The following is a 16,441-nucleotide window of genomic DNA, read 5'->3' as shown; positions in this document are numbered from 1 at the left end:
TCAGTCAACTTATGGCCGGTATTCCTAGTTACTCCTGGTAGTGCTCAGGGGAACAGGGTCTCTCCTATTCCCCACTGGTCCCCCTTGGTAAGTTTATAGACAGCCACCAGATCCCCTCTCAGCCTTCTCTTGTGAAGGCTGAACAGGTTCAGGTCCTGTAGCCTCTCCTCGTAGGGTCTGCTCTGCTGCCCCCTGATCATAAGAGTGGTCTTCCTCTGGACCCTCTCAATTCTGGCCTCATCCCTCCTGAAGCGCAGTGCCCAGAACTGGACACAGTACTCCAACTGTGGCCTAACCAGTGTCGCATAGATGGGAGGATCACCTCCTTGGACCTGCTCGTGATGCATCTGTGGATGCATGACAAGGTGCGGGTGGCCCTACTGACCATGTCCTCACATTGGTGGCCCATGTTTATCTTGAAATCGATAGCGACTCCAAGATCGTTTTCTGCCTCTGCACTGACGAGAAGGGAGTTCCCCAGCCTATAGGTATGCTGCTGGTTATTCCTCCCCAGGTGCAGTACCTTGCACTTGTCAGTATTGAAACCCATCCTATTCTCATCCGCCCACCCTTGTAACCTGTCCAGGTCTAGCTGCAAACTGTCCCTCCCTTCTCATGTGCCCACTTCTCCCCACATCTTATCATCCATGAACTTGAACAAGGTGCTTTTCACCCCCTTGTCCAAGTTGCTGATGAAGGTGTTGAACAGTGCGGGCCCAAGAACCAAGCCCTGGGAACCCCACTGCCCACATCCTTCCAGGTTGAAAACAACCCATCCACCACCACTCTCTGGGTGCAGCCCTCCAGCCAATTTGTGACCCATCTGATTGTGTAGGCATCAACGCCAGAGTTGCCTAATTTTTTTGATGAGAATGGGGTAAGAGACAGTGTCAAAGGCCTTCCGAAAGTCCAGAAAGGCTACACACACCATGACACCTGTGTCCAAGAATTTTGTGACCTGGTCATAGAAGGCCAGGTTGGTTTGACAGGACCTGCCTCTAATGAACCCACGTTGGTTGTCCCTAAGCAGAATCTCCCCTGCTGGTCTCTCACAGATGTGCTGCTGGATAATTTTCTCAAAGAGCTTCCCCAGGACCAAGATAAGACTAATGGGCCTATAGTTTCCTGGGTCCTCCTTCCTCCCTTTTTTGAAAATGGGGACCACATGGCCCGTTTCCAATCCTCTGGCACCTCTCCAGACCACCATGAGTGCTAATAGAGCTGTGCTAGAGGTCCTGCAATGTCCTCTGCCAGTTCCCTCAGCACCCTTGGGTGGAGATCATCTGGACCTGCCAATTTGAAGATGTCCAGACCCACCAGAAGTTTCCTGACAAGGTCCTCTCTGCCCCTGGGCTTGGCTGTGCCCCTCCTGAGTTCGTCTGGGATTCCGGTGGGGGGGGACATCCCGGTTTCTGCCCAGAAATATGGAGGCAAAGAATTTGTTAAAGAGTTCTGCTTTATCACCTGGTGCAACCACCAGATTGCCGACCGTGTCCTGCAGGGGCCCCACATTACCCGGTGCCTTCTTTTTACTCCCTATGTATTTAAAAAAAGGACTTCTTGTTGTCTTTGATCTGGGTCACTAGTCCCAGTTCTGTATCCTCCTTAGCCTTCCTAACAGCCCCCCTACCGTCTCAAGCAATGGAGGTGTAATCCTCCTTGGTGATGGCCCCTCCCTTCCATTGGATGTATGCCTCCTTTTTAGCTTTCAGACAATCCTGAATGCCTTTGGTGAGCCACGGGGGCTTTTGAGCACCCTTGCCCCCTTTGACTTGCATTGGGATTGTCGCCCTTCAGGCTCAAAAGATCATCTCAAGGAACAGTAGATACGATGGGCTGGATACAAAACAAGTTTTTTAGCACACCTTTCATACACTAGCCTATCTTGTATCCATCAAGGTTACATGTTGTTCACATGGGCATTCTTTTAAGGATAACAGCTTCATAATTCCATACATATGTATGTACAAATACACAGATGTATGTATGATCACAGTAATTAGCTAAATAAACATGATAATCACAGGCATTAATGGCTAACTGGATATAATAATCATCTGTGCCTGCATGTGAGATTCTACAGAAGTTATATATGTTGGATCATGAAAATCTGGCCCTACATTTTCCAATTTTATGTTGGTTTTTTAACATTGAACTGTATTAAAAACATATATGGGGAATAAACATTCACATTTCGGATAATTCAACCTAAAAAACCCCACAAAATCAGAGAAGTTGACAGCTGATGTAAATACATTCAGTGACCTAGAATTATATCACTGAACAAGGCTTACTGAAAAACAACAATAAAATAATTACATCTTAAAGTGCAAGTGTATGTAGTTTTAGTCCCAAAGGTATAACTGGTATTTCATATTGTCTTGACCTTAAACTTTGATCTTTGGAACTTTAGTCTGCCCCTTTAAAGGGGAACAGTCAGCCCTGCTGAGATATCCTAGATACAGGGCATTAGGATGGTGAGCTTAAAACCCCAGTGGAGACAATGGAAAAACTGCAAACAATGAGGGAAGAGTTTACAAGTAGGAGGCAAACTGTGAGTCAAACAAGCTTGCTAGAACTCCTGTCCTGGGGTCAGAGTTCAAGAGCTCCCCTTCTAGTGCCTGGAATAGGGCAGAAGGGTTTGATTTTATTTAGCAGTTTATTTGTTTGCTGCTCAAAGAGTATGCTCAAAGAATGGGAGAATTGACTGAGAAGATCCTCAGGAAACAAAACCTACCTACTGAAACCCGCAGGCTAGGCAACCCATTTACAATTCTTAACTTGATTGTTCAGATTTAAAATAGTCCCAAATAATCAGCCATCTTAAAATAAAGCATATTAGTCATACCACCACATATTTGTGGGTTCAGTTCTGAAGTCTTATGTTCCAGCTGTGATCTCAGCTGTGATCTCAGAGAGATTAGTTAAGAGATACATCTCTGGAAGGAAATCCCTGTAAATAGCAGGATGACTTAAGTATGTCTGCTTCATAGAAGAAAGTGTAATCAAAATAAAGGCGGCAGAACAATTTTATGCAAAAAAACTCTACTTTCATTAATAAAGCATCATTTTAAAATTTAGAGAGCTGGTCTGTAGTTAAATACATTATATGGAATAGCTAATAATCAATAATAATCAGTTCCTGCTGTTAAATGATGTCTTATCAGCTAGCTTATTGGTATAAACACAAATCACTGTACTGATCAGCAATTGAGAACATGACGTACATTCATTTCAATATGATTACATTTTTATTTTAAAATCTGTGCCTATGACTTGATGCAAGAACTAACTTAAAAAATGGCAAGTTTTAAAATTAGTCTAAAACTAAAACAAGATAGGCTAGTGTATGAAAGGTCTTAGACCGGGTTCTGTCATTTTTAAACCAGTCTGTGTGTTCCAACCTTCTGTCCTGTAGGTTGGCGCACATACACACAAGTCAGCACAAAAATGTATAGACCACTTTTGTGTGCCGAACTTCTGTTCTGTTATAGGTACAGATCAGTTTCCGATCATTTATACTGGTAAAAGTATAATGTCTGTACCTGGCCTGAATCAACCCAACAGTAATTTGCATGCATGCTTCAAAACCTCTATTCCTACAGCTTAATCCACACAGGTGCAAGCATGTACCCAAGTGAGTCCAATTGCAGGGCAGAGACCTATATTAGGTTCACCAGGGAATGGAGACAAAAGCCAGGGTAAATAAAAAGCCAGGGGACCTAGATAAAAACATAGTAAAGGAAAGCAACAGTGGAAGCCACAGAAATGATCTCAGGAAGAAGACAGAACAGTTAAGTACCTGAGATTTTCATATACTAATGTGAGAAGCATGGAGAATAAATAGCAAGAATTTGGAAACCCTAGTAAAATCAAGGAATTATGATGTAATTTGGATTACAGAGATATGGTGGGATAGTTCCTATGACTAGAATATTGCCATAGATGGGTATAACTTGTTCAGGAAGGAAAGGCAAGGGGGAAAAGGAGGAGGTGCTGCCATATGGTGTACACATGTTCTGAAGTAAAGCATGAAGTAGAAGGTAGGCCTGTTGAAAAGCTGTGAGTTATGGTCAGAGGGGACAGCAGTAGGGGGAGTGTCACAGTGGATGTCTCCTGTAAACCACCAAACCAGAAGGAAGTGGATGAAGCCTTCTTTAAACAACTGATAGAAGTTTCCAAATAGCAGGACCTACTTTTCATGGGGAACTTTAATTACTGGGACACTTGCTGAGAGAGAAACACAGCAATGCACAAGCAGTCCAGCAAATTTTTGGAGAGTGTTGGAATAACTTTTTGGTAGGGAGGCCAACTAGGGGAAAGCTGTTCTCGACTTCCTGCTCAGAAACGGAGGATTTTGTTGAGAATGTGAAGATAGAAGGCAATTTGGGTGACACTCATATAAAATGATTGAGTTCACAATCCTAAGGGGAGGAAAGAAGAAGAGAATACAGACATTGGACTTCAGAAAAGGATGCTTTAACAAACTCATTGAACGGGGGTGCAGGATACCCCAGGAAGCAAGTCTGAGGGGGAAAAGTCTGTGAGAGCTGGTTGTACAAACTTAAGGGGTCTGTATTAAGGGTGCAGGAATAAGCTATCCCAAAGCAATTGAAGAATAAGAAGTGCAACAGAAGACTACTCTGGCTAGGCAGAAATCTCTTCATGGAGTTAAATCTCAAAAGGAATCCTACAAAAAGTGGAAATTTGGTCATAAAACTAGGGAAGAGTATAAAAGTATTGCACATGTGCCCAGGAAAAAAATAAGAAAGGCCACAGCATGATTTAAGATGCAACTGGCAGAGAACATCCAAGGCAATAAAAAGGGACTCTACAAGTATGACAAAAGTAAAAGGAAGACCAAAGAAACCATAAGTCCCTTATGAAATTCAGAAGACTATCTAGTTAAGAAGGCTGAAGTATTAATGCTTTTTTTACTTCAGTCTTCACACATAGGGACAGCTATCAGATAAATGAGCAGAGTTAGGGAAGGAGTCAAACCACCTAAAGTAGTGGCAGAATAGGTTAGAGGTTACTTAGAGAAGCTAGATGCTTTCACATCAGCAGAGCTGGATAGGATGCACTCTAAGGTACTGAAGGAATTGGCTGAGGTTATTTCAGAGCCATTAGCTATCCTTTCTGAGAACTCATGGAGTTCGGGTGAGGCCCCAGTCCTGAAAAGGCAAACAGTGTCCTTCCCATCTTTAAGAAAGGGAAGAAGAAGGATATGGGGAATTACAGACCAGTGAGTCTGACCTTGATACCTGAAAAGAAAATGAAGCAAGTCCTCAAGAAGCACCTGGAGGAGAATAAGTTGATCAGGAACAGCTGGCATGGATTCACCAAGAGCAAGTCATGTCTGATCAAAACTTATTTCCTTCTACATATGGAGACAGGTTCTGTGGGTGGAGTGAGAGCAATGGATGTGATATACCGACTTCAGCAAGGCTTTGGACACTCTTCCCCGCAACCATCTCATTAACAAGCTAAGGAAATACAGATTAGCTGAAAGTACTTTAAGTTCTATACATAACTGGTTGGATCATCAAGCTTAACAAGTAGTCATCAATAGCTCAATAGCTAGTTGAGAGGAGGCATCAAGTGGGGTTTCCCAGAGGTCTTTTCTGGGTCTGGTATTGATTATCCTCATTAATGATTTGGACAATTTGTGGATGGCACCAAATAGGCTGGAGTTGCAGACACTCTAGAAGGTATTGGAATGATCTGGATAGACTGGTAAATTATTCAGATGAAATTCAGTAAGGACAAGAATAAATACATAGTTCTGCACTTGGGATGGCATAATTTTATGCACAAATACAGACATGAGCAACTGATGCATACTGTGTCCAGTTTTGGGCCTCACCCCTCAAGAAGGATGTAGACAGATGAGAAAGAGTCCAGTGGAGAGTGTTTAGAGATAGAGACCTGGGACAAATGAGTTTTGAGGAAAGGCAGAGGCTTATTTAGTCTGGAGAAGCAAAGAGCAAGGGGGGGAGGGTGTTGACAACAGCCTTCAAATACCTGAAGGGCAATTAGGCAGACAAGGTTCTTTGGGTAAATCTGATATCTTTTAGACCAACTCAAATAGTTGGAAAAAATCTTCTTTGCAAGCTTTCAGGTACAAATACCCTTTGTCAGGCTGAAAAGCATCTGCAGCTGGTGTGCACTTTTCCTGGATGGAATGAATACTAAAGAAGCCAGAGGCTAGTATGCAATTATAGAGAGGAAAGGCTGAAGGATCTAGGGCTATTTAGTCTGGAGAATACTGAGGGAGGATTTTATAACAGTCTTAGTCTTCAGATAACTGAAGAGTGATTATAGAGAGGATGGGGGTGAGCTTTTCTCTGTGGTCACTGAGCACAAGACTAGAGGTAATGTTCTCAAGCTTCAGCAGAGGAAATTGAAATTTGAGGTTAGGAGCTTTCTGACTCTGAGGGTGTCCAGACACAGGACCAGGCTCCCTAGAGAAGTTAAGGAATCTCCATCCCTGGACATTTTCAAGATCAGGCTAGCTAGACACTTGGTTGGGATGGGTTAGTCAGGGACAAACCCATTTTGAGCAGGAGACTACACTAGATGGCCAACACTACTTTCCTATGATCCTATTTTTTAAAGAGAAGATTATGCAATCAAAAAGACACAAAAAAGGAAATCAACTATCTGATCTGAGGGACATATCATTGGGTGATGTGGCCATAGCTCCACTGATGTCAAAGATGGTAAGAACTTACAACCAGATGATTTAACATAAGGAAGAAGGGCAAACATTTTTAACAGTGCAGGTTATTAATTATTGGAACAAACTACCAAGGGAGACAGTAGATTCCCCATTTCTTGATGCCTTCAGATCAAGTCTAGAGGCTTTTCTCCAATATATGCATTCGTCAATTACAAGATATTGGGTCTAGTGGTCTGTATTATCTAGGATGTCAAACTAGACAACCTAATGGTCCTCTCTACATAGCTAGGAACACAGCTATAATGAATTAATATTAGATGATTATCTTTCCTATTTTCTAAAGCTAAAGCAGGAGCCAGATATTTTAGAGATTAACAGAAATAGGACCTCATTTTTAGGTCCTAGATATGATAAAACTTCTCTTTTTTATTTTAACTTAAAAGAACTTAGGCATACCATTTTATTATTTTTAACACTATTCTCTTTGGAAGCACTTTTCTTCTGCAGTCTTTTCAATGGCACTTTTTAAAGCCAGTTATTTTATCTATAAGGCACTTACTGTGAAATAATAATGATAGTAATATAAAAACAGCTAACATTTACTGTGACCCTCAGAGTCAATCACACACTTCAAAATGTTCCTATAATTGCAGCAATCAGTTAAAATAAATCCAATAGATATTAAGACTCTAGAAGACAAAGACAACTCTTTCTATGTGTTGTGGATTTGAAATGATTGGTGTATTAGATCCAGTTGATTTATTAATCTGTAAAAAACAGTGTTTAAAAAGAGCATGAAAGGAATAACCAACTAAAAACATTCAGAGATCAATGCCCAAAATGCTGACTTTTCAGAAGTGTGTAGTAAAAATGTGTTTGTCTAGGTTTCCTTTCTCATAATATCAATACTAAGGATTGTCAAACATTTTAAATCAAAAGTGGCGTAGGCAAAAAAATAGGGTTTCAATTAAATCATATTTTGGGGGAAAATCTACTTTGTGCTGATATTTATTATTCTTTATCAAAAAGCAAAGAAAACACAACAAATCCCCAAATACCTGAAAACTAAAATATTTCATCCAATATATATATATATATATATATATATATATATATTTTGTTCTTTTGTACAGCGCCACAAACCGCACGCATTCCACATTAAACCATGCACGGTGCTGCTAATTTGCAGTGCCAAGGCAAAATTTGGTAGTGGGATTTCCCAGTAGTAAAATAAAACCCAGAAGAAAAAAGCAACACAAAGCACACCAAAGTGGTATGCACCAAGACAAAGCAGAGACGAGGGAGCAGGCAGCCCAAGGCTGACTGGTACCACCTCTCTGTACAGCGTGGAACTTCTGCATTCAGGCACCCTGTGCCCCAGCCAGCCGCTACCTGTCTGGCTGGGGTGCAGTGTGCCTCAACATGGGGGTGCAGGCAGCCCTAGGCTGCCTGCTTCCCCGTCTTGAGGCATACTGTGCCCCAGCCAGCTGCTCTGCAGTAGCCCCCATACTGAGGCACATGAAGACAGGGGAGCAGCCAGCCTAGGGTTGCCTTCTTCCCTGTCTCGAGGCATATTGTGCCCCAAGCAGCCAGGGGTAGGATGGCCGGGGCACAGCATGCTCCACAGGGCGCAGAGACAGGGGAGCAGACAGCTCTGGCCTGCCTGCTCCCCCCATCTCCATGTGCCACTCCCCAGCTGACTGGGGCACAGTGTGCCTCAGCACAGGGGCTGCCTGCCGGCTAGCCCCACACTGAGGCACTCTGTGCCCCAGCCAGCCCCCTCTGCAGCACATGGAGCAGAGGAACAATTTGTCCCGCTACAAAGTGCACGGGTAGGTGCATGCACTGTGGCACAAAGCAGTGGCACAAATTCATGCTGCTGCTATTTGTGCTATTGCAAATGCATGCCCCTGATCATGTGGATGCAGCCAAAGTGACTTTTTAGATAAAGTATTGCAGTATTTCATGGAACTTGGCTGTCTCATGCTCAGTACTCAATTCTGCACACCCCAGCTATAGAAACCAGCAAAGCTAAACACCCTCCCGTGTCCAAGAAAAGGTAGTTCATCATGGGAGATTTAGTCAAACCAGAGCCCATCTTCCAGAGGAAGTTGGAAACTCACGGTAACCAAATCTGTATATCTCGTGAACCATTTCTGATCTATACTTTATTGACTTTTCACATTTCAGCTGTTTGCTTGATTGTTTTTTCCCTTGAAATGGTTCGGTATTTGAAATTCTACCCCAACCCCAACCTCCCAAAAAACCCTGTGTTTTCTACAGAAAACAACCTTCATTTCCTGAGCAGGTCTAGCAAGTACATTTTTCCACATGCAATTCAGACAATGTGTAAAGCATCACTAGAGGGAAACAGGAGGGAAACAGGCAAAAGGGACTATCTACCAGTAACAAATGTTTTTTGTTACATGGTTCTGGTTAAGTCATCTGTCCTGAAAACTATTTCCACTACCATAAGTTATGATTTGCCTTTGAAAACAAGAAATCTACATTATAGGAAAAACAATATAACCAGAAACACAGAGTAATAGTGAAAGAACATGAGAGAGAGAGAAAGAGACAGAAAGGACCCATAAAGATGCCACTGCAAAGCACTGAAGTACAGAGTTGCACACACATACATGTGAGAATATTCTTATTTCATATTGTGCATGGATATGGATTAAAGACTAGACATTCTGTAACAATAAGATTCTTGGCACTAAGCACGTGCAATAAAAACTTACGTATCAGTGTCCCATTCATTCCCAGTTTAGACCAGATGTCCTTACTTCCACATCCCCATAATGAATCAATCAAGTCAACAAGTCTGAAGACTAGTTGGGCAGGGAAAAACAGAACCACTGCAGTGGAGTTAGGAATAGGCAGGAGAAGATGTATGTTTTTGGTCACCTCACTAGTCTGTGGTGCCAGAACCAAAAGAAGTATTAGAGGCTGAGTAGGGAAAAGCAGCAATGTGTGACAGCAAAAGTGGAACGGTCCATCAGCAGGCCTATATTAGGGGTAACAGCATTTTGGCAGCAGGAGGCAGGGATCATAAATTAACAGGTCTCTGTAATGACTGAGAAATATCAACAAAGTTAATATTCAGGAAAGACTCATTTTGACATTTAGAAACATCTGATTTACACTGCAACTTCTCATAAATGCGAAGAAAATTCTCTTGCATCACTGGGTGAATTTTACTTGACCTAACATACTTCTACGTACTAGTGGCTAGCTGGGAATACACAGCAATAAGGTTACCTTAATAGGGCTCCCATCTGGAGTAAGAACCTCTTCTGAAAGTTCCATCATCTTCAGAGCCATCAGGGCAATGGCTTTAGCATGGCTAAGGCTCTTTTTATGGAGCCCTGCTGCGACACAGTACGCATCACCTATTGTTTCCACCTGCAGCAATCAGACAAATCAAATGTAAAAGTATGATAATGAGCAGAAATCTGTACCATTACTTATCTGCAATCAAAAAATGTTGCTTAAAAACATGTCAGCAAAACATCCATAAAATAAGCAATTAGAAAATGGAGTATAATTACCCGAGTTTGTAAACAGGCACAGTCAAAACCTGACATCTCATCGCATAGTTGTTCATCATCATTATAACTGGAGAAGATCATTAAATCTAGGACAGTGTACATTACCAAACTGAAAGTGATAACATTATCCCACAGGAGAATAGGATTTTCTCTATTAGAACTAGACCAGAAACTATTTACAGCTAAGAACTGGTGCCACTGTATGTCATTCTGTTGTTTAGTGAGAGCTGTGCTACACATTTATGATGCATAATAATTATTTTCTCTATTATAAAAGTACATTAGAATGAGAGTTATAGGAGGATAAATGTTTCCATAAAAATGCATAGCTCATCACTCCTCATAAGTATATCACTTGTCTTTAGCCTGGGAAAATTCAAGATGGAACACTGCATTGCTTAGTTTTAATTTTTGTTTCAGACACTCTTATAGACTGCTGGCTCTTACCTGCCTTTCTTTCTGAGATCCTAAGATATGGAAGGAACAGAAGCAACCCAGCTGAAACTTCTCTGGTGTTTTAACAGGAAATTCAGGCTCTCTCTACTGCACAAGCTACCTGAGCATAAGCACCTCAGAGCAATAAGTTCAGCAGACTGCTTCCTCTGCTCTCTTCCAATCGTTTATGCTTGCTTTTCTTCATAGGCTAGTTACAGATGTTACACATAATCCAGACTAAGTGCTAAGAAATCCAACCAAACCCATAACTGTACAGAAGTCCATAGCACATAGACAGGACTAAAAATGGAACCTGGAACAGAATCACAGGATCACAGAAATTATGGGCTGGAAGGGACCTTGAAAGATCATCTAGTCCAGGGATGGGCAAAATGCAGCCCACCAGGCCATTCTATCTGACCTGCGAGGCCCCTAAAAAATTTAGAAAATTAATATTTATCTGCCCCTGGCTGCCTGTCATGAGGCCCTCAATGGCTTGCCAAAATTCAGTAAGCAGCCCTCCGCCCAAAATAATTGCTCACTCCTGATCTAGTCCAACCCTTCCTGCTCTGGACATGAATACTGCTGAGGTCAACTGATCCCAGCAAGGTGTCTGTCCAGTCTCCTCTTGAGGACTTCCAAGGTTGAAGACTACACCACCTCCTTGAGAAGTCTATTCTAGATTCTGGTCACCCTTATCATAAATAAGTTTTTCCTTACATCCAAGCTGAAATCATCCTCTAACAGTGTACGGCCATTGCTCCTTGTCCTCCCCTGGGGTGCCCTAGTGAACAGTTTTTCTACCAGCTCCCCATATTCACCCCTTACAGACTTATAGATAGCCACCAGGTCCCCCCATCAGTCTTCTCTTCCCCAGACTGGACAGTCCCAGATCCCTTAATCTTTCCCCATAAGGTTTGTCCTCCAGGCCCTTAATCATTCCTATGGCCCTTCTCTGGACCATTTCAAGATTCTCCACATCTGTTTTTGAAGTGCAGCACCCAGAAGAACTGGACACAGTACTCCAGCTGGGGTCTCACCAGCGCTGAGTAGAGAGGAAGTATCACTTCCTTAGCCCTCTTCATGATGTATCAGCTAATTCCAGTACGCTATTAGCTCTGTTGACTAATAGCACTGGTGGCTCATGTTCATCCTGTAATCAACCATAACCCTGAGGCCCCTTGCAGCCATCATGCTGGCCAAGACATTTCCTAACCTATATTCATGTTTCATAGATTTCATAGATTTCATAGACATTAGGGCTGGAAGGGACCTCGGAAGATCATCGAGTCCAGCCCCCCGCCCAAAGGGCAGGAAGTCAGCCGGGTTCATAGGATCCCAGCAAGATGAGCATCCAGTTTGCTCTTGAAGGTGTTCGATGTGGGTTCTTGAACCACCTCCAGTGGCAGGCTGTTCCAGACCTTGGGGGCTCAAACAGTAAAGAAATTCTTCCTTATGTCCAGCCTGAAACAGTCTTGTAGTAGTTTATGACCGTTGGACCTAGTCATCATCCCTTGGGGGAGCTCTGGTGAACAAACGTTCCCCCAGATACTGGTGGTCACCCCTGATAAACTTATAGGTGGCCATCAGATCACCCCTGAGCCTGCGCTTTTCCAGGCTAAAGAGCCCCAGGGCTCTCAGCCTGTCATCGTAGGGTCTGCTTCCCTGACCTCTGATCGTGCGTGTGGCTCTTCTCTGGACTCTCTCAAGCTTCTCCACATCCTTTTCGAATTGTGGAGCCCAAAACTGGACGCAGTACTCCAGCTGCGGCCTCACTAAGGCTGAGTACAAGGGGAGAATGACGTCCCGGGATTTGCTTGAGAAGCATCTATGGATGCAAGCCAGCGTTTTGGTCGCTTTACTAGCCACAGCATCGCACTGCAGGCTCATGTTCATCTTGTGGTCAATGATGACCCCCAAGTCTCTTTCTTCCATAGTGTTGGCCAACATAGCACTGCCGAGCCTATAAGGATGCTGCGGGTTTTTCTTCCCAAGGTGGAGAACCTTGCATTTATCAGCGTTGAACACCATCAGGTTCTCATCCACCCACTTGCTGAGCCTGTCCAGGTCAGCCTGGATCACCCGCCTGTCTTCTGGTGTGGATGCTTTTCCCCAAAGTTTGGTGTCATCAGCGAACTTGGCCAGTCCACTTCTGACTCCAGTGTCCACATCAATAATGAAGATGTTGAACAGTATGGGTCCAAGGACAGAGCCTTGGGGGACTCCACTGGTCACAGGACACCATGATGAGTGACTTCCATCAATTACTGCCCTCTGGGTCCGACCCCAGAGCCAGTTTTCCAGCCAGTGGATCATGGAGGACCCAAGGCGACAATTGGCCAGTTTCTCTAAGAGGTGATTATGGGAAACCAGGTCAAAGGCTTTTTTGAAGTCAAGATATATGACATCAATCTCATCTCCCTTGTCCAGGTGATAGGTCACCTGGTCGTAGAAGGAAATGAGATTGGTCAAGCAAGACCTACCCGCAACAAACCCATGCTGGCTATCCCTTAAGATGTTGGCGTCGGCCAGTCCATTAAGGATGGCCTCTTTGATAAACTTTTCTAAGATCTTCCCCGGGATAGAAGTCAGGCTAATGGGCCTATAGTTAGCTGGATTCACTTTCCTCCCTTTCTTGAAGATAGGCACCACATTGGCCTTCTTCCAGTCTTCGGGCACTACACCAGAGCGCCAAGAGTTTTCAAAGATCCGCGCTAGAGGCTGGGCTATGATGCTCACCAGCTCCTTGAGCACCCTAGGGTGAAGATTGTCAGGGCCGGCTGACTTGAAGGTATCCAGCTTCTCAAGATGTTCCTTTACGAAGTCAGCATTAATGGAGGGCAGGGGATCACCCTCATCCGGACTTCCCTGTCCCGTAGTGGACTGGGACTGATGAAAGACCGACACAAAGTACCTATTTAATAGGTTGGCTTTTTCCTGGACGTCAGTTGTCAGTTGCCCCATCTGGCTCAGCAGGGGTCCAACGTTGCCCCTGCTTTTCCTCCAGCTCCCCACATATCTGAAAAAGGACTTTTTATTGTCCTTGATGCTCAAAGCTAGCTGGAGTTCAGTTGCAGCCTTGGCTTTCCTGGTGTGCTCCCTACAGGACCGGACCAGTGCAGAATAATCCTCCTTGGAGGTGACTCCCATCCTCCATCCTTTGTAGGCCTTTCTTTTTAGCCTCAGGAGGTCTGCTAGGTCCCTGGAGAGCCGGGGAGCTGCTGTGCCCTCTTGCTGCCTTTCCTCCAAGATGGAATAGACTTAGTTTGTGCATTGAGGATCGCTCCCTTGAGGAGCAACCACTCTTCTTGAACTCCCCTCTCCCCATGGCCATGGTCCCTTAGGGCCTCACTGACAAGCCTCCTGAGCTTGTCAAAGTCGTCTTTCCTGAAGTCAAGGACTTCCGTGTTGCTGACTGACTTGCCAGCTTTTCAGCGGATGGTGAAGGTGATCAGCTCGTGGTCGCTGTCACCCAGCTTCCCATCGATCACTAGGTCGCCAACTAGGTCATCCCCAGTAGCCAGCACCAGTTCGAGCAGCGCTTTGCCTCTTGTTGGCCCATAGACTTCTTGAGTCAGGTAGAGGTCATCCACGCACGAGAGGAAGCTTTGCGACCGCTCAGATTTTGCTGAGCGATCCTCCCACGAGATGCCTGGGTAATTGAAGTCACCCATGACAACCATGGTCCTGGAGCATGCGGCCTCAGCCAGTTCCCGGACAAACTCCTGGTCAAGCTCAGGACTTTGGGTGGGAGGTCTGTAGTAGACTCCCACCATTGTGTCCCCTGTGCCGTGTTCCCCACGGATTTTAACCCAGAGGGTCTCCAGCCGTCCACCCTGGTCACCAATATCGGCTTGCAGGGACGTGTAGCTTTCCTTAACATAGAGAGCTACACCCCCGCCCCTTTTCTCTACATGATCCCTCCTGTACAGGGTATAGCCATCTATACCTGTGGTCCAGTCATGGGTGGAGTCCCACCAGGTCTCCGTTATCCCTATGACATCATAATTATTTACATTGAGCAGGAGGATGAGCTCCTCCTGCTTGTTCCCCAAGCTCCTGGCATTTGTGTACAGGCAGGCAAGTGCCCCCTGGGGGGCTCCTTCCTTGCCCACGGATTTTGCCAGGGCTGGGGCAGGGGTGGGCTCCCTTAAGTGCCTTGACCTGCTGGCTTTGCAAGGATTGCTCAGCGGGCCAGCAGTGGCAGTAGTGCCCCCGTCTTCCAAGGGGCTTAGTTTAAAGCCCGGTGGAGCAGGTCAGCCAGTCTGGCTGAGAAGAGCCTCCTCCCTAGGGGAGAGAGGTGGAGGCCATCTCTTCCCAGCAGCTCGCTGCCTCTCTCACCAAAGAGCGGGCTGTGGTCATGGAAGCCAAAGCCTTCCTGACAACACCAGCGCCGCAGTCTTTGGTTGACCACGTGGATCCTCCTCTGTGGAGGATCCTGTTGCTGGTTACTTCTCCCCAGTCCTGAATCTATGTGTATTCAAATGTATGTGAATAAAGTTAGTCCCATGCAATGAACTTCTGTACTACATCCCTTATTGAATCAAGTCAGGTCACAGTCCGCTGGCATCCCAGGCTCATTTGCAGGAACGCACTAGCCCTGCTCTTCACTGCTTCAGCCAAGCACCTAGCCAGCCCTGTCCCCAGGCTGTCACAGAGTTGGAGTCCGACCTGGCTGCAGGGCAAGCATGCCTCCCTCCACTAGCTGCCTGCATCTGGCAGATGTCTGAGGCTGACAGATGATGTGGCAGTGGAGGGAGACAAGCTCAACAGACAGTCAATCAGTTGTGGCCCTACCACTCGGCTGCACTCGGCAGTGTCCATCAGCCTGGGGAGACCACTGGGAGGCATGCAGGGGTGTACCCACTCTGCTGACCTCAGCCAGTTAAGGTAGCCTTCATGCCCCCCCACCACCAAAGGGCAAATGTGTGCTCTGTTTGCTCCCGAGCTAACCTAGGGTGCTTAGACTAAATCATATAACTTACATCAATTCCACCTCAGGCTTTTTGAATGTCTGTACCTAGAACTAGGAAGCCATCTCTCCAGAGCAAGGGAAAGTAGCCATAAGTAAGGGAACCTTCTGGCTCTGGATAAAAGGCAGCCTAGGGTACCATGAACAAGCCCTACAGTTCTCCAGCTTTACTGATAGCACTGCAAAGTCTGTCTACACCCGTGTCCAGCACAGCTTCCCTGAACAAATTCCTCACTGCACTATGAAGAAAGCTTGGCCTTCAGGCACTAAAGTAGGTTTCAACATTTATCTGCTCCTTCCCATCATACATCACAACCACAAGAATGATAGTAAATCCTTCTGCCAAGATCAGTGTAACAAAAACAAAGAGAGAACTGACTGTGGAGCTACTGTGAGGGCAGACAGCTGGTGTTTCTCTCCACAGGGCCTTTGCCCTTACTCGTAGATGCCCATGGGTGAGCAATCATGCTATTTTATTAGATTAACTGTTAATGTATTTCCAGCATAAAAAAGATCATGGAGAGTGGGATGTGGGGAGGGGACACTACAAGCCAAATCTAAAAGAGTATTTAGGCACTTAACTCCTACATGATTTCAACAGGAGTTAGGTATCCAATTACCTTTTTCAGTATGATTCCACATTTTAAAATTATCCAGAGCACAGACCTAGAGTGTCCATATGGATTTAAACTCTGCAGAGATTGGTAGAGCCTAGGTCAGGGACAGGCAAAGTCCAGCCTGCAGGCCAAATCAGGCTCACAGTAGACTCCATTTCCCAGCAGCCCCTGCCCATGTGGC

General features: G+C 45.0%; 1 protein-coding gene across 1 annotated transcript in view; it reads right to left on the bottom strand.

Annotated features, from left to right (window-relative positions):
• GUCY1A2 (guanylate cyclase 1 soluble subunit alpha 2) overlaps window positions 1–16,441 on the bottom strand; it is a 264,111-nt gene that overhangs the window by 82,483 nt on the left and 165,187 nt on the right. Inside the window, exon 6 of the mRNA XM_059720935.1 lies at window positions 9,947–10,090. Within this exon, the coding sequence (XP_059576918.1) occupies window positions 9,947–10,090 (144 nt within the window). The remainder of the gene's footprint in view (window positions 1–9,946; window positions 10,091–16,441) is intronic.

The sequence above is a fragment of the Alligator mississippiensis genome, chromosome 1, assembly GCF_030867095.1.
Source record: "Alligator mississippiensis isolate rAllMis1 chromosome 1, rAllMis1, whole genome shotgun sequence".
In the NCBI taxonomy this organism is placed as follows: Eukaryota; Metazoa; Chordata; order Crocodylia; family Alligatoridae; genus Alligator; species Alligator mississippiensis.
The sequence above is the reverse complement of the archived record's forward strand: the minus strand, read 5'-3'. Positions and strand labels throughout refer to the sequence as shown.